Source organism: Salmo salar, chromosome ssa26, assembly GCF_905237065.1.
Source record: "Salmo salar chromosome ssa26, Ssal_v3.1, whole genome shotgun sequence".
In the NCBI taxonomy this organism is placed as follows: domain Eukaryota; kingdom Metazoa; phylum Chordata; class Actinopteri; order Salmoniformes; family Salmonidae; genus Salmo; species Salmo salar.
In genome coordinates, this window is record NC_059467.1 from 37800971 (window position 1) to 37819202 (window position 18232).

The 18232-nt window shown below is 43.3% G+C and overlaps 2 protein-coding genes across 5 annotated transcripts; one reads left to right on the plus strand and one right to left on the minus strand.

The window, feature by feature from the left end:
- Positions 1-7: 7 nt before the first annotated feature.
- LOC106587824 (protein Lines homolog 1) lies at positions 8-5430 on the minus strand. 2 transcript variants are annotated; one of them, XM_045708785.1, is made up of 6 exons: positions 4788-5430; positions 4599-4688; positions 4220-4361; positions 3346-3954; positions 2546-2729; positions 8-886 (listed from the first exon to the last, which is right to left on the minus strand). In XM_045708785.1, the coding sequence occupies exons 1-6, from the start codon at positions 5136-5138 to the stop codon at positions 172-174; spliced, it is 2091 nt and encodes a 696-aa protein (XP_045564741.1). In that variant the 5' UTR covers positions 5139-5430; the 3' UTR covers positions 8-171. The 2 variants fall into 2 exon arrangements, with proteins under 2 accessions (XP_045564741.1, XP_014031942.1); XM_014176467.2 differs by having other exon boundaries at positions 5334-5407.
- Positions 5431-5603: 173 nt separating this feature from the next.
- LOC106587825 (ankyrin repeat and SOCS box protein 7) lies at positions 5604-14166 on the plus strand. Of its 3 annotated transcripts, none has more exons than XM_045708797.1 (6): positions 5604-5903; positions 6820-7168; positions 7393-7497; positions 7615-7768; positions 9833-10438; positions 12844-14166. In XM_045708797.1, exons 3-6 carry the CDS (start codon positions 7411-7413, stop codon positions 12981-12983), a joined length of 987 nt encoding a protein of 328 aa, XP_045564753.1. In that variant the 5' UTR covers positions 5604-5903; positions 6820-7168; positions 7393-7410; the 3' UTR covers positions 12984-14166. The 3 variants fall into 3 exon arrangements, with proteins under 3 accessions (XP_045564753.1, XP_045564751.1, XP_045564752.1); XM_045708795.1 differs by having other exon boundaries at positions 6820-6930; XM_045708796.1 differs by lacking the exon at positions 6820-7168 and having other exon boundaries at positions 5605-5903.
- The last annotated feature ends 4066 nt before the right edge of the window (positions 14167-18232 follow it).

Genomic DNA, 18232 nt, shown 5'->3' on the forward strand with positions numbered 1-18232 from the left:
CCCACAATTCATGCTTATTCCATCCTGATTCCAGGAGTCTTCCAAAAGCAATTTATTTCTGTCAAACTGGAAATTTTGGTAAAGTTATTGGAATTTTACAACACTCAAAATATTACAAATGAGACCAAATGCATTTACCACCATGTAACATTTATTTAGTCATTATGGAATTCAACGCTGTGAACAACTTCTCTTCGCTTCAATCTGTGTCAGCAGTTTCAAGAGCGAGGTGGCATTGTAAGGGAACAGACTCCTCCTCTGCAGTCTAGTCACCACCACTCTGAGCTCTGTCAGACACATAACCGTCCTATCAAAAGAGTGGCTGTTGTGTGTGTGAACCACAGAGTCGCTGTGTAGCCTATCCTGTGTAAGGCCTGATGGGAGGTCACCGTCCTCAGTCTCAGACTCCTCTGAGCTGCCGTAGTCCACCAGACGGGGAGGGGGAGTAGAGGCCAGGGCAGTTGCACTCCCTGAAGGGAGACACAAGCTGGGCTGCAGACATGGAGCTGGCTCTGGGTCCACGATGGTAACTGATCCTCCAGAATGGCTCCAAGTAGACACACTTCCACGAGAGAGACACAACGACTGCTGGAGTTCCTCTCTCAGGTTGTCCAATAGTTGATTGTCTTTCTGGCTAATCTTCCAGCTCAGTTTACACCGGTCCGACCCATCAATCTTCTGACAGACCGTTCGGAAGCCTTCCCAGTCATCCCGGAGGTGTTTTAGGTAACGGACAAAGTACTCGAGGAAGCAGGTTTCCGTTGAGATGAGGAAATCGAGGAGAATGCTGTGGTCAAAGGAGATGCTGCGGAGGAGGAAGAGAAAGTGACAGTGGGGGTTGCCGCCGACGACACACGCAGCATCAGCTTCCAGGTCAGAGGACACTCTGTAGGAAGACAGAGAGAAGAGTCAGACATCTCTAGGACATAATAGGCTTGTTTCCCGGACACAAAATAAGACTAATCCTGGATTTGCCTGAATCTGCATTGAGCATTGTTTTTAGTCCAGTGTCTGGGAAATTGGTCCAATCAGGTTCTCAACCTACTACTTTATGTGGGTGACTGATCTCAGATAATCAGAGATTTCAAAATCAAAATGTCAGATTTTCATAAGCAGAATCAAACCAACCACTGACAACACTACAATTCAGAATTCATCCAAAAGAAAGCCACACAGAAATACTGCCTTTTGGCCATCAGCCAGTGTTTCATTATTATAAACCAGCCATTCTACTCTTACTGTTCATCCATGTTGTCCGGACCTCTGGCAGTCTCTATGGGGGTACCACAGGGTTCAATTCTTGGGCTGACTCTTTTTTCTGTATATATCAACGATGTCGCTCTTGCTGCGGGTGATTCCTTGATCCACCTCTACACCATTCTGTATACATCTGGCCCTTCTTTGGACACTGTGTTAACAAACCTCCAAACGAGCTTCAGTGCCATACAACTCTCCTTCCGTGGCCTCCAACTGCTCTTAAAACGCTAGTAAAACTAAATGCATGCTCTTCAACCGATCGCTGCCCACACCGGCCCGCCCGACTAGCATCACTACTCTGGACGGTTCTGACTTAATATGTGGACAACTACAAATACCTAGGTGTCTGGCTAGACTGTAAACTCTCCTTCCAGACTCATTAAGCATCTAAATCTAAAATGAAATCTAGAAACGGCTTCCTATTTCGCAAAACAAAGCCTACTTCACTCACGCTTCCAAACATACCCTCGTAGAACTGACTATTCTACCGATCATCAACTTCGGCGATGTCGTTTACAAAATAGCCTCCAACACCCTACTCAGCAAACTGGATGCAGTGTACCACAGTGCCATCCGTTTTCTCACCAAAGCCCCATATACCACCCACCACTGTGACCTGTATGCTCTCGTCGGCTGGCCCTCGGTACATATTCATCGCCAGACCCACTGGCTCCAGGTCATCTATAAGTCTTTGCTAGGTAAAGCTCCGCCTTATCTCAGCTCACTGGTCACCATAACACCCAACCGTAGCACGTGCTCCAGCAGGTCATCCCCAAAGATAACACCTACTTTGGCCGCCTTTCCTTCCAGTTCTCTGCTGCCAACGACTGGAACGAATTGCAAAAATCGCAGAAGCTGGAGACTTAAATCTCCCTCACTAACTTTAAGTATCAGCTATCTGAGCAGCTTACTGACTGCTGCAGCTGTATACAGCCCATCTGTAAATGGCCCATCCAACTACCTACCTCATCCCCATATTGTTTTTATATACTTTTTTTGCACACCAGTATTTCTACTTGCACATCATCATCTGCACATCTATCACGCCAGTGTTAATTTGCTAAATTGTAATTACTTCGCTAATATGGCCTATTAATTGTAGATTTTTGCATTGTTATTGACTGTACGTTTGTTAATGTGTAACTCTGTGTTGTTTTTTGTCGCACTGCTTTGCTTTATCTTGGCCAGGTCACAGTTGTAAATGAGAACTTGTTCTCAACTGGCCTACCTGGTTAAATAAAGGTGAAAGTAAAAAAATTATGACAGTATGTATTAGGTGGTATAGTACCTGTGATGGAGGTATAGTAGGAGTAAAGCCTTTGCCGCTTCCATCATGTCGTCGTCCTGCTCTCCAAACACCAAGGACACCCAGCAGCAGGAGTGAGATCCCTGCTTCAGCTGGACCCCACGCTGGCTCAGGAACAGCAGCAATGCACTTAAATAGCCATGGATGCCTATGGTATTACATACACCTGTGGGACCAGAGACAAGTGAATGGACAGAGTGGGTAGAAGTTGCCTCTACCCACTGATTCCAGATCAGATATTTCACAGCCATAATGGATCTGGGTAGGGTAATCTGATTCTAGACCTGTGGTTAGGGGTCCTGAGGAACTTTTGCCTTGAGAGACAATACTTACTGAAATACTGTTCTTGTGTGTTATGTGTTGGGAGACATTGCCCCCTATTGTATACATCTGTCTGAATTATCGTTCCTGTCATCATTATGTTTTTCTCCTTCTGATTATTTGAGCTTTAGAAACTAGTCATGTTAAAGTTAGACTCAGCGATATGACAGATGCAGAAAGTAAACAGCATAGTGGGTCAATTTCTGCAACAACTTCCACGAGGCTCAACATCGCTGTTTTGGTACCATGGCTACCACGCTCAAACAGAGCAAAGCGAACACGTGCACATGTGCAGATACTGTGTATGACTGTGTGAGAGAGAATTCTTGCATGTCTCTCTTCTCAATATCTGCGGTGCTGCTCGTGGCAACGTCATTTCGCTGAGTCTACCTTTAAGGTAGAATAAACATTGCGCCTAGCGTAGATATGGTTAATAACATTTACAAATAGTCCTATATTACCTTTCCCACCAGCGGATTGGATTTTGTATTCCAGTGACTTGAGCACAACTAGACTAACAGCCCTCAGCATCACATGATCAAACGCATCACTGCTCCCGCCACACAATTGGCCCGTCCCTCCAAAGAAAATGGCCGCCGACTCCACTGGAACACACTGTAACCAATCAGTGTGCACTGCCTGCAACACATCATCAGCCAGTGTAAGAATGTCACTGGTCATGTGATCATCTCCATGCGTTAGGGAGGACGCCTCGCCAAAACCCATGTCCTCGCCTGCCTTCTGAAGGAGAATCCTCTTTAAAAGCAGAAGCACTTGCTTCTTCACAAAGTAGTGGACATGAGAGTCGACTATCCGCAGTAGCGCTGATGCCTGTACGAGGGAGAGCCTTGAGCTGGTGAAACAGACCCTGGTGGTGCTTAGTTTGAACCTGGCTGCAGTGAGCACTTCCAGTAAGTCTAGGAGGTTAGTCAGAGTTGTAGCCCAGTCTGCCGTGTTACTACTGGGGTATGATGCAGAGTTCCCATGGCCCAGACTCTCTACAGGGACAAGCTGGGAGTAAACAGCAGTGAGAGCTGTGTCGAATGTGGCAAGAAGTTTCTCCAAAGTCCCTGAGGGGAAAAGAAAGAGAAGGCCCCACTGTGGCTAAAACCAATGTACATTGTATTTACATGGAAGATGCATAGGTAGGTAGAATACAATTACAATGTCAACACATTCATAGCCACACTGTAGTTACACTATTCCAGCCTATGTGGCCTAACTAACACGTAAATACATGGTAACGACATAGGATTTGGCACCAAGTGGAACTTATTTGGAGTAAAATAAAAGATACATGTTGGTACAATTGATGGATGAATTGTGTTTCAATACCAGGTTTATATTGTGATGTTTCTTTTAGAACTGCTTTCAGGACAGTGGTAAGTGACCATGTGCATGCATCCAGTGCGTTGCCAGAGCAAGGGTTCTGGAGCACTTGCAAGCACTTCCATTCCCAAATCTGGTTGACTGTATTCTAGTCAGAAAAAAAGAGAACTGAATGTAAGAATCTGCTTAAATAAAGCCTGGTAGGCCTGTGTGTAAATAGGATTTTACAGTATCGGGTGACAGATTTGGGTTCTCTAATGTGAGACTGTCTGATGCACACAGATCTCCAAGAGTTACTTGACTAGTATTCAATATAACTTACTTGACTGTGCAATACAATATAGTCATAAATCACACAAGACTTGAGGGCAATCAGAAAACTCACAAAGCAACGCAGCTCATAAATAACATAGGAGGATACACTCTTTGCAGCTAGATGAGACAGCAACCTGTCCTTGCAGCAGGCAAGGTGAACCTGTGAGAGGTGGGAACAAAAATGTTATTACTATAAACAAACCCAAACAAAGGACAATACAATTATATATTCCAATCATATGCAGGAAACCAAACTCACAAGTTTGGACATAAAATCCATATACTGGAATAATACTGTAGAAACATCTTTGAAGTAAAGGCTGGTTTCTTGAGACAGTTGTTGAGATGTCAGCTTGGAGCTTATTTTCTCCACCAGAGTCAACACAAGACAAGCCAATTCAGTTCCATTTGGGTTTGGAGAATATTTGAAGGACGTTATGGGATCTCTGGACTGGTCCTGGTGCTGAGAACCATCACTGGCATCAAGAGTCAGTTCACATACACATGTGAACATGGAGGATGCCAACTCATGGCTACTCATTTTGTTGGGTAATGTTCTCGACAATAAACTTCTGTAAGCATCATTTAGGACATGAAATTGTTCATTCATGTTGACACAGCGTTTGGGTTTTCAATGATCACGAGGGTCTTGGCAGTGGTCAGATTTTGATTCGATTTCTGCCACGCGAACAACGTTCTACACTTTACTAAGCGCGCATAAAATAAATTGCAAGGATGTTTTCTGTACACTTTTGTATAACGCAACACTGGATATTAAAATGTTATGCCGCCGCAATTAATTTACCTTTTGAAAAATAAGCATTCTTCGACTTTGCGCCGACCATCTCGAAACAATCGTTAACATCTCTTCCTGTTTGGTTTGCGTTGCATGCTGTGACTTGTAGTACGATTTATAATGTACAGTTAAATCACTTTAAATGTTGTCGTACACCCTAACGTTTCTGGACCTAAAATGATCCATTTAGTCTATATTGTATATAAAATATCAGTTTGTAATTTTCTTTTTTTAAGTATTATCTTAATTGTAAGTTCTGGCTGTGTTGTATACAGACAGTGCACCACGTGACTGAACACGGAAGTATAGCGTGCGATAACATTTAGTAGAAAATTGGAAAGGAGTTCACTCATTCTATTGTGTCAACAATGAGAAGAATTATAGCCATACAAACCGTTTGCCTACTTTGTTAGAAATCGAGCTAAACAGACTGAAGTTTATAAAGTTTTGCAGAAGGATGCTGATTTGACAGCTCAAATTCCTCGCTTCTTGTGCCTGATTGGCTAAAACAAGCCCGTTGAAATTGGGGGTTCGTATCGGTGGAGAATGGCTAGCAAGCCTGCTAGCTTCGTATTTTAAGTAAGAATAATGCATTCATTCATCAAAGCTAGCTAACACCTACCTTGTGTAGTTGAAGTATGGTTGCCTTCTCGAGTTGTGCACATGTTCACATAGCTATTAAATTGTTACAAATGTTTTAAAACTCTGAAATCCAATGCAGTCCAAGTAGCTTGAAAACTGGGTAACGATTTAGGCTAATTGCTAACCAGCAGTAGTTGATCGATTAATTTATTCCTTAAAAGGGAATTGTGTGTATATATAGCAATATATCCGCACAATGTACCGTAGTATCATGCCGTAGTTTGTGGGCATGTAGATATATAATTAAAATAAGTCAGAAAGGAGTGGAACAAGTTGGGGTCGCAGTGCTAGCTAGCTAACGTTAGCTAACTAGCTAACATTCCATTGTTTGAGTGTATAGTTATCTAACTATTAGCTGGCCAGTGGCTACTTAGCTAGATAGGTTGCTGTGAATTATTTTTACTTCAACTTTGTCTAAAATGCATTGTCTAGTCTAGCTTTAAAGAACACCGCTAAAGCTATAACATTGCCCTAATTTGGAAGACAAAAGACAGCAGCCGACCTTCCAATACAAGTAGCTATCTAACTGTTAGCAAGTAAGCTAGCTACCACTACTAGCTAGCTTTTGTTTGTATCGTATTATAAGCAATTAGCCTACTAGCTTGCTTGTTTTTACATTCAACATTGTTATCTAGGTAGTGAAATGGCTATCATACCGCCATCCCATTTGGATAGAATCTAGCTGCAGGTATAGCTAACATTACATTTATGTAAAATGTTTAGCTATTCCCATTTCTCAGTTGCTGTCATAATGTTATGACTGTCTCAATGCAGTAAGTTTTTGAATGCCTTCTAGTGGATAATATAAACTGTTGAATTTGAATACTCATTAAATTGTCTTTGTTTTTTTCAGTCAGTGCTAGCCCACAATCCATTTGAGCGGAGTTCTTATCTGTCTGTCCTACTGTTGCGCAAGAGAGACACATGAAAATTGGCTTGACTACATAATCAAGCTTGACAAAAGGTGAACATCTGCTGCTGCACAGTATGGAATACCATAGGGTCCGTAAAGTATACAAGTGTTCTGCACACCTAGAAGTGGTGCTGCGGTGGTCACCAACCCTGATTCCTGCCAAGCATCAAATAGCCTACCTGTTTCAACTGATCACCGGAGCTGGTGACCACTGTGGTATAGTGCAGTGGGGACCCCCAGTTGTCTAACAGATTTCCTCTATTCCACCCGAGCACCCCTCAAGCCCTTGGTTAGTTGAATGAGATGTGCTAGAACTAGAATGTGCAACGGCTTTTGATCCCAGCGGAACAGTTGGATTTAGAAAACCTGCTAATGTATAGTCAGCTGATTTATACCAATAACATAAATGTATCCATGACGATGTAGTGGTATCAAAACGTAGGCCTAGCTATTTTCGACTAATAACCCAAATTAAGTGATGCAGCTTACGTGTTTACTGTCTCAACTCTCCAGACAGAGGACTAGGTGTGGATGACCCCTCCCCTTACGAGATGTAACAGGATGCTGAACCATCACTGTAGAAGGAACCCCGAGCTTCAAGAGGAGCTGCAGATACAGGCAAAGACACTTAATACCAAGACGTTCTACTCTACCGTTAGCATTTCCCACTGGTAAATGACTGCTTATGCTAGAGATGAATGCTAATGCTCTTGGTTTGTTCTGTCTTTGCTCCAGGCTGCAGTGGCAGCGGGGGATGTGTACACTGTCAGGAAGATGCTGGAGCAAGGCTACTCTCCGAAGATCCGTGATGCCAACGGGTGGACCCTGCTCCACTTCTCCGCTGCCAAGGGGAAGGAGAGATGTGTCCGGGTCTTCCTGGAGCACGGAGGTGAATACGAGGGTCTGGTGTTTTGGTCCACAGGATGTTGGGCGCACCTTAATTGGATAGGACGGGCTCCTAGTAATGGCTGGAGCGGAATCAGGGGAATTGTATCAAACACATGGTTTCCATGTGTTGGATTCCATTTGCTCCGTTCTAGCCTTTATTATTTATTATTATGAGCCGTCCTCCCCTTAGCAGCCTCCTGTGCTGTTGTCACATGTCGAATGCAGTGTTCTGCCTTCTTTCTTTTTCCTTAGCAGAACTCAAAAAGCCCCCAAGGTTATAGTCACGGCTAAATTGAAACCAATGGAGGCCAAGTGTTAGTAGAGATGGGTGCTAGGGAAACACTTCTCACAATTGGCCTGGTGACAAGGTCGGTGAAAGGATTTGTGAGGTCCCCTGTCAGAATCCATGTTCACAAAGAAAAGGAGACTAGCAGAGGAAATGGTTGTTACACATCAAGGGTCTGCCATATGATGCTACATGCATCCATTCAGTGGCTTTATATCAGTAATCTAATCACATATTTGTTCATAATGATTATCCTTTCACATGTGTTGTTTGTTTGAGATATATTTCATATTGGTGCACCATGACAGTGCAACCTGAATCAAACTCCACCTTTGAATTGTTGGTCTATAGATGGCAGTATATAACCAGTCTGGGAATGGCAGCAGCTAATCTTCTCCACAGCTTCACTCCCAGGTCATTCTAACACGGTATATAGGCTGTAGGGTGAAGTTGCCCCTCGATGCTGATCTTGGGTCGGTTTTACATTTTCCCCACTAATGGTTAAGGTTAGGACAGGGGGAAGCTCATCCTAGATCTGTACCTAGGGGAAACTTTACCCTATAGCAGTCTAACAGTATGCTTCTGAGCAGAGTGAAAATCATGTTCATTTTAGGAAATTATGATGGAATAGTGTTGCAATCATTTATTGTTTTTATTTTTTGCTATTAAAATGTGTACAGATTTTGATTCCAAATCGTAGATGCAGTGATCATGACATCAAGTCCAGAGGGCGCTGTAGACCGTCTCTCAGTAACTGTTTTTCTCTGAACAGCTCATTGGACGAGTCAGGGATTTATTTTGGATTATGCGCAGAAAAAATTGAGACCGTTGAAATGTATGCATAACCAACAAAGCAAGAGTATGTTGTTACCCTTGACTTAATTGTCTAAAATAATTTAATGATACTCTAAAAATAATCTCTTTGCTAGTCAGTCATATAGCCTACTTAATGGATTTATGTTGGATAAGAGGGGAGCCAGCCATTTTTAACAAGGCTGTTTGAATGGAAAATTCCCCTCTAGGCCCTAGCGGACACTGACGTGGTCATTACCAGCACTCTCGGCCTTGGCTAATTGAAATAGCAGGACTTTAACCCCTGACCCTGCTTTCACACTCTAACGTCTCACTGATGCTAATTGTTCTAATGCTCCAGCATCTGCCGGCCCACTCTTTCCATTCACACCACAGCAGGCTTTAAAGTGGCAATCAGCAGATGAAATAATAACACAGTGGAATCCCCGCTCCTGTTTTGGTAAAAAGCTGAGAGATGGGACTGTTGAACTGTAACCACCCTCAAATTCATAGACAGAGCTATGGATGCAAGGACTGACCATGATATCAAAGTATAGTTTAAACCATTTTTTGAGGCTGTGTAGCGATTGTTTACATTTACTTTGTTTACAAACATTGGCGTAAAACAAGCTTATATTATTGGTTCTGATGGGGTATGATAGTTGAACTGAGCTCATGAGGCATTTATAAGTTATGTTCTTCAAAAATCTATGGAAACATATAATTAATTTGTAAGTTCAGAAATGTATGTAGTAATTGCAGATTGTCCCTTTAATGTTTTACGCTGCTGTCACTCAATCATCCATTCTCTCTCTCTCTCTCTCTCTCTCTCTCTCTCTCTCTCTCTCTCTCTCTCCTCTCTCGGAGTCTGTTTGATTGTTATTTGTTAGTGTTTTAACCGACTGGGTCTTTTTGTTGTTGTAATAAAGAGCCTGTAGAAGACAGTTCCCCTCACCCCCCCTTGTCCCCTGTCTATCTCCCGCGCAGCTGACCCCACAGTAAAGGACTTCATCGGCGGCTTCACGGCGCTCCACTATGCCGCCATGCACGGCCGCGCGCGCATCGCCCGCCTCATGCTGGAGTCGGACTTCCGCAGCGACATCATCAATGCCAAGAGCAACGACGGCTGGACGCCGCTGCACGTGGCCGCCCACTACGGCCGTGACTCTTTTGTGCGGCTCCTCCTTGAGTTCCGCGCCGAGGTGGATCCCCTCAGCGACAAGGGCACCACGCCCCTCCAACTCGCCATCATCCGCGAGCGCTCCAGCTGCGTGAGAATCCTGCTGGACCACAGCGCCAACATCGACATTCAAAATGGCTTCCTGCTGCGCTACGCCGTCATCAAGGGGAATCATTCCTACTGTCGTATGTTCCTGCAGCGGGGTGCGGACACTAACCTGGGTCGCCTCGAGGACGGGCAGACCCCGTTGCACCTATCGGCACTAAGAGACGACGTGCTGTGTGCCCAGATGCTCTACAAGTACGGCGCCGACACCAACACAAGGAACTACGAGGGCCAGACTCCCGTGGCGGTGTCGTCGAGCATGTCGGGCATTAGCCGGCCCTGCCTGGACTTCCTACAGGAGGTCACCAGTAAGTCTTGGGCAGGGAGGGGCACCGTCTGGGGACACTAGGCTGTTAGTAGTACTAGTACCGTATCGCTAGTGGATATAAACACTGTTTTTAATGTCATGGCTTGACTGGGACTCAGCGTTTCCCCTAGATTGCTTTATCAGACAGACGGAACGATGACGCCCTAAAATTAACATCCAAGGTTGTGTTAAATATAATTGCCAATGTATCAATTCAACTTAACATATTCGTTGTTGGTTGTCAAAAACATTTGTGCAGATCAGACCAGAAAAGTAAATGAGAACTTTCTATGAACCTGAACAGAAACCTGACTTCAGGACAGGGCGATGGAAACGCTTCAAGTCTGGTTCAGAAAGTGTTGGAGCAAGATTGTAAGTTGAGAGGAGAAAAATAACCTCCAGAAACATAGGGACAGGGAGCGTTGCCATGGTTTTATAATGACCAGTGTTCTGTTGGGGGGGGGCACGACGTTACCTGAAGCAGAAATGATTTTAGAGGCACAATGCCCTGCTGCATTCCTCTGTGTTTCTCACTGAACTTTGATATGGAGATATCAAAGCGCTCTGGGCTGCTCCCAAATGGCACCCTGTCCCCATACTGTATATTCCCCATAGGGCTCTGGTCAAAAGTAGTGCACTATGTAGTGAATGGGGTGGCCATTTGGGACGAAGACCTGCTGTGCTATTTCAGACTGACAGCCATGTGAAGTCAGACCCCTCTATTCATTCAGACCGTAGCAAACGATCAGCCAGATCACATATCCCCCTTATTGATTACACTGACTACCTCAGTGGATGAACCCATCTGCTGCGGCTAGCAGGGCCTTGTTGAAGGATGAATGGCACCCAGCTCTTATGAAGCTCATTGTATATTATGCCATAGATGTATCAGTGTTTCCCTTAGGTTGTTTCTCAGGTGGGTTGGGTGTAGAGAGATGAAATGGAAACGAGAATGTCTTTTAAAAGTTGAAATACAACCAAACAGGATTTCACACTTACCTTGGCTGAAGTTGGTTCACCAACACTGATATTTCACCTGTAGTCTATAAATGATTGTCTTGAAGCCTATGGTTTGTAAAGGAGAACTGCGACTCATCTTCCGCATGATTTCTCTTTATTTAGACAGTGTGGATGAAGGGGTAGCCTATAGTTGAAGAGTGGAGAAAGCATTACCACTGTGCCACGCTGTCACACCTGTCTGAGATTTTTAAACCAAACCTTTAGTTCAGTTTCACCTGGAGAAAGGAAAGGACGGCTTAGTTCTGGAGACTGCAGACAGACACAGAGAGGACAGTATGGTTGTGGTGACTAGGGAGAAAAGAGGACAGTATGGTTGTGACAGGGAGAGGAGGCCAGTATGGTGACAGTAGACGGGGAGAGACGAGGACGGTATGGTTGTGGTGACAGTAGACGGGGAGAGACGAGGACGGTATGGTTGTGGTGACAGTAGACGGGGAGAGACGAGGACGGTATGGTTGTGGTGACAGAAGACTGGGAGAGACGAGGACGGTATGGTTGTGGTGACAGAAGACGGGGAGAGACGAGGACGGTATGGTTGTGGTGACAGAAGACGGGGAGAGACGAGGACGGTATGGTTGTGGTGACAGAAGACGGGGAGAGACGAGGACGGTATGGTTGTGGTGACAGTAGACGGGGAGAGACGAGGACGGTATGGTTGTGGTGACAGTAGACGGGGAGAGACGAGGACGGTATGGTTGTGGTGACAGTAGACGGGGAGAGACGAGGACGGTATGGTTGTGGTGACAGTAGACGGGGAGAGACGAGGACGGTATGGTTGTGGTGACAGTAGACGGGGAGAGACCATCCAGCTGGGTTGGGTCCTGCCCTTGTGTTTTTTCCTGCTGGCTTTGGTTGTGGTTGCTTCCTATGGCAGAGAGAACGAGAGACTGGGAGAGGGAATGTGAGGAAGAGGGATTTTTCTCTTGCCACATTAGACTGATAACACTCCAGAGCTAGCTTCCTGGATGCTAATAGATTTTTCCTCCAGTTTCCTAAACATTTTAAAACTGCCAATAAGAGGGTGTTTGGCCTTGAAAGGCTCATTGTTGAAAGGCTCATTGTTGTCCCATTTGAAGTGTGGAATAATCTAAAGTCACAGTGAGAGGGAGCTTACTGACCAGCTGCTTGTTTCACTTTGATTCAGAGTCAAATGTCATGAATCAAAGTGAAACAAGCAAATTCACACCACTAGACATGCTTGTCTGACTCACCCTGGCTGTGACTTCCAGTCTTCTGTTCACCTTTTACATCCTCAGTCTTTTGTGCAAGATTAGTTATCAAAACACGCTTAACTTCAACCTTTTATTTCATACACACGATTGTAGAATGACCAGTTCAAGGGCAATCCGCTTTGATATTGTTAACAGATGTGTTGTATCTTTTCAGGACAACCCAGGACTTTGCAGGACATGTGTCGGATAAACATCCGAAATCGCATAGGCCTCCAGAGCTTGAAGTTTCTGGAGGACCTGCCCATTGCCAAGGTCATGAAAGACTACCTAAAACACAAGTTTGACAATGTGTGATGACAAGAGTTTTTTTTATATATACACCCCCCCCCGAACCAGGCAGACGGAGAACGTCGTTCTCTCCTTTCATCAGACTATGCAAGCATTGTGCTACCTTCCGTTGTCTGAAGCCTGGAGGAGGTGGAGGACCAGGTTTTTGTACAACCTCCAGAGGTCACTTTGTAACCTCAGTTAAACACGCTGTCGGATGGTGGAGACGGAGTATCTTTCTCTCTCGGCTGTGTTTCCAACCGCGTTATCAGCGTTACGCCTTTGGATGGACGGGAACAGGTGGCAGTGTTTCAAGTAGGGCTTTCTTTCAATCATGATGAATGGTTGATGAAGTGGTGCAGTCCTAATTCATGTTGTGGAATAAAGCTTGTTTTGATAGAAATTAGATGACCGTCGATTCGTTGCTGTCATGTTACCCATAATGTATGTCACATGTCAGATTTCAGTCCACATCGTGCCAATGATTTTCTTTGTGGATATTAAGTGTTCCTATTAGTTTTCATGAAGATGCCAATGTTTCTTTGCTGTGGTAAATCTGGGGAAGTTGAGCGCGAGAGAGAAAGGATTGTCAGACTGGAAAACTTGTTGCAGAATGGGTCAATCTTGTGATACAACATTTCAAATAATCAGGTTATCAAAACCCCTTAATTATTCAAGTATTACAAAAGCTCAGTGCTGAGTTACCTCAAGCTTGAGTTGGCTAAAGTACACCCGTTTTGACTTGATTTATTGATTGAAGGATTCACAAGTGAGCGATACCGAGGAAGGTTTTCAGTAGAGGGAAGGCCTGAGTTTTCCACATTTACAGTAGGTGTTCACAAGATGAGTCATCCAGCATAGCTCGGTGAAGTCTGTCTGCAATGGTTTCCATGTACAGACATAAACATCGAAAAAAACAAATGTAAATAATTGTCATATGTACAGCAGATATTTTTGTAGAATTATTTAAGCGATGATCTCCTCTATTCTTAATGTATTTGTAATTTGTTGGATGGTATTGTGTGTTGATGTGACCCATGTATTGTTTTTCTATGTGTATGCGTGTCTTTTAAGAGTTTTACAAGACACGCACCTGTATTTTTTTTAACTAAATATTTAGTTAAAATACGTTAAAATTATTTTTACTTTGTGGGAGATGGAACGGGTATTGGGTTAAGAATAAATAAGTGAATTTGTGTTTAAATGTCAATGCCCCTGTTTTTAAAGCATATTTGTTCACATTTGTGTGAATTTAAGGTTAATCCAGATTTTTTTCCCCCATCACTTTGATTGTCACTGATACTAATGAATGGTGTTTACATAGATTTAGATGCATGATTTCAAAGACAGTATTTGCATAGTTTTTTTGCCCAACATTTCAAAGTGCAGTGATGTCTGCATTGTAATTCTGAACAGACATAAAGAGGTGGTAGAGGTCTTCCTCTTGCTGATGCAATGTTTTGTTTAATTTGCATCTGGCCTGTGGTCAAACGGCAGTACTCTGCTCCCTACCTTAGATTTGAATTATAAGCGCAGACTTTTTTCTAATTCACTTTGAATACTTTTAGACAGCACATTATTCAGTTGCAGAGACTTTAAAATGGGGGTTGGCAACAGGTGGCCCGCAGGCCCTCAGGATTTTCCTTTTTGGTCAAAAAATACACAACAGGAATTCAGCAAAAAATATATTTAATTTAGGAAATCTGTTCAAGTATTTCCATAAATAAATGATGATCATGTCTCAATGTAATCAAGGTATGAAATTGTACTTGAAAATAATCTATTTTTGGGATTAGTTGTGTTCAATTTGCAGTGCACAAATTATTAGAAATATGTTCTGGTGACAAACATCAGCCGGTGGTTTGAGTTGCCTACCCCTACCTTAACCAACTGTTAGAAATGTTGAAATGCAGGTTGATCCTCCATCCTTAGTTAATGGAGTTTATTTATCTATATATATATATACTGTATGTACCAGTCAAAAGTTTGGACACCTCATTCCAGGTTTTTCTTTATTTGTACTATTTTCTACATCGTAGAATAATAGTGAAGACATCAAAACTATGAAATGACACATGGAATCATGTAGTAACCAGAAGTGTTAAACAAATGTAAATATATTTCAGATTCTTCCAAGTAGCCACCCTTTGCCTTGATGACAGCTTTGCACACTTCGCATTCTCTCAGCCAGCTTCATGAGGTAGTGACCTGGAATGCATTTCAACAAGGCATTGCCTTGTTAATTTGTGGAATTTCTTTCCTTAATGTGTTTGAGCCAATCAGTTGTGTTGTGACATGGTAGGGTTGGTATACAGAAGGTTTCTTCAAGTGCAGTCGCAAAAACCAAGTGCTATGATGAAACTGTCTCACATGAGGACCGCCACAGGAAAGGAAGAACCAGAGTTACCTCTGCTGCAGAGGATAAGGTCATTAGAGTTATGTGATGGTGTGGAGGTGCTTTGCTGGTGACACTGATTTATTTAGAATTCAAGGCACACTTAACCAGCATGGCTACCACAGCATTCAGCAGCAATATGCCATCCATCTGGTTTGCGCTTAGTGGGATTTTCATTTTATTTTTCCACAGGACAATGACCCCAAAACACACCTCCAGGCTGTGTAAGGGCTATTTGACCAAGGAGAGTAATGGAGTGCTGCATCAGATGACCTGGCCTCCACAATCACCCAACCTCAACCCAATTGAGATGGTTTGGGATGAGTCAGACTGCTGAGTGAAGAAAAAGCAGCCAACAAGTGCTCAGCATAGTTGGGAACTCCTTCAAGACTGTTGGAAAAGCATTCCAGGTGAAGCTGGTTGAGAGAATGCCAAGCGTGTGCAAAGCTGTCATCAAGGCAAAGGGTGGCTACTTTGAAGAATCTAAAATATATTTTGATTTTAACACTTTTTTGGTTACTAAATTATTTCATATGTGTTATTTCATAGTTTTGATGTCTTCACTATTATTCTACAATGTAGAAAATAGTAAAAATAAAGAAACTCTTGAATGAGTAGGTGTCAACTTTGATTGATACTGTATATATATATATAGAACACTGCTTGCCATTGATCAGCATCATACATATGGACAAGTGTTTTTCTGACCATCTGTCTGACAAGGAAAAACCATGGGCTGGGGTGTATTCATTATGCCGATTCTGTTGCAAAAAGGAACAAAACGGGGAGGGACCAAGCTGAATTTGTCCAATACAAACTCTGGTTTTAACTGTTTGGACTAATGATTACACCCCTGATATTGTAGCCCATAACTAGGGCCCCAAGTTTTTCCTGGCCAGGTCATGTAGTCAGGAAAAACTGGGCCAAATCACAGAATATAAGCTGACAGGTAGACTAATTCAAGAGTTAGTTTTTAATTCTGTCACTAGTTGTTCCTCCCACAACCACACTTCAGTTGCATTTCCTGTGGTTTAATGTCCTCTGTCTGATTTTGGATACAATACCATTTTGTATGACGGACTGTTTATATACAGTGAGCAGAGAGAGAGAGATTGTTGTATGTGATTCACAGCATATCCTGGGTCTTGTTCATTAGGGCATGCAATGGAAAGCGTTTTAAAATGATTTCTGACAGAAACCAAAAATGTGTGTTTCTTATTGGACAAGTCCAAGTAGTCCCTCCATTTTCTTCAGTTTGGTGCATAATGAACACCACCCTGCATTGTGTGCCTCCACAAGCCTCGGGGGGGGGGATCCAATAGACTCTGGGTCTTTACAGTCAGGGAACAGTTCATACATGTCTTATGTTGTGTTGGGAGTAGGGTGTAGTCACTGCCCCTAGTCACTGATCAGTTTTACATTTGGCCCAGTATTGGTTACGGTTAGGCTTGGAAGAGGGGAAGCTGATCCTAGATCTGTACTTAGGGGAAACATCACCACGAAGCAATATGTTGCAGGGCTAGGAGTTTTACCTGGAAAATGGGATCTGACCAGGAAGATACTCAAGGCCCCTGAGTTTTTCCCAGCCAGGTTACATGGTCTATGGCCCTCAAACTCAACTCTGGACCTCGAAGCAAGTTCCACTGCTTTTTTTCCATTGTTCCCTTCATATCAGGGACTGATTTAGACCTGGGACACCAGGTGTGTGCAATTAATTGTCAGGTAGAACAGAAAACCAGCAGGCTGTTGACATCGTAGGGTAACAGTTGAATACCCTGGTCTATGGGATCTGACCAGGAAGATACCTAAAGCCCCCCCCCCCCGAGTTCTTCCCAGTCAGGAGAAACTACTGGTCCCTCCTATGTAGTTCTCTAATGGATATGTCTTCCACAACATCAACTACTGAATGTACATAATATGCAGATTTGTAAATGTAAAAATGTGTGAATAAACAAACGTCATAATATACTAGTCGTTGTGTTGTCTCCGGAATGGGAGAGAGCCAGCTGATAGTAAATTAAATTATAGACTGGTTTTGTAATTGTGAAATATCATTGATGATACTGTTTTTTATCTTTGGGGTCTGTGAAAAAGGAACACATTTTAAGATGCCAGAAATGCACATTAATGCTACTTGAAATCCTGTGCCTTGACTTTCTGCATCGTGGAGATTTTTTGTTTTTATGTGCATTTGTATATAGAAGCATCTTTTGAAATTTTGACTATAGAATATGCCTATACAGTGCAGCTTGTCAAACTATTTTCAACATGAAGCATCAATGGAGAACGTAATTGCAGCCAGGGCATTTAATAGTTTGAATGGCAGAAGTGGTAATGTCCACTCAATCATGTGTTTGTAGCTCTATCATGACCACCGTCTCTTCCTGACTGTTTCCAGGCTGTAAGAGGAAAACATTCTGTCCTGTCTGTCATGTCTAAGCCTGTTTCAGGTGAGGCTTTCCTACTGCTTATTTTCAGATTGAGGTGTGTGCGTGTGCGTGCGTGTGCACGCAAGAGGGGAGATTTATAATATCATCGGTCCCTTTCTATTTGACCACACATTCAAAAAAACAAGCAGATTATCAGAAACAACCAAATCCTAATAGCTGCATATAGATTTCTAAGAGGGAACACCTGGAATCACACATCTTGGCATTTTTTGTCAGCACTCTCCTGAGACATGAATCACTTACTTTACGACGGGTGTTTTTCTCCCTTCATAACCCCATTCCCTCATTCTCCTTTTCTCCCAGAATGATGTCTTAAGTAAAGTGGTTTCTACTTTGGTCCCGCTGTCCTCGCGTCAGGACGCAGGCCAACATTGACTGGCGCGGGTGGCCTAATAGCATTTGTGATATATTTATGTCTAACTTTACCAAAC

Coding starts and splice junctions, on each gene's coding strand:
- LOC106587824 (XM_045708785.1), bottom strand. CDS start 5,138: ATGAATGAACAATTTCATGTCCTAAATGATGCTTACAGAAGTTTATTG. Junction 2,730..3,345: donor CCAATCCGCTGGTGGGAAAG/GTAATATAGGAC, acceptor CTGGTCCCACAG/GTGTATGTAATACCATAGGC. Junction 887..2,545: donor CTACTATACCTCCATCACAG/GTACTATACCAC, acceptor GTCTTCCTACAG/AGTGTCCTCTGACCTGGAAG.
- LOC106587825 (XM_045708797.1), top strand. CDS start 7,411: ATGACCCCTCCCCTTACGAGATGTAACAGGATGCTGAACCATCACTGT. Junction 7,498..7,614: donor AAGAGGAGCTGCAGATACAG/GCAAAGACACTT, acceptor TCTTTGCTCCAG/GCTGCAGTGGCAGCGGGGGA. Junction 10,439..12,843: donor CTTCCTACAGGAGGTCACCA/GTAAGTCTTGGG, acceptor GTATCTTTTCAG/GACAACCCAGGACTTTGCAG.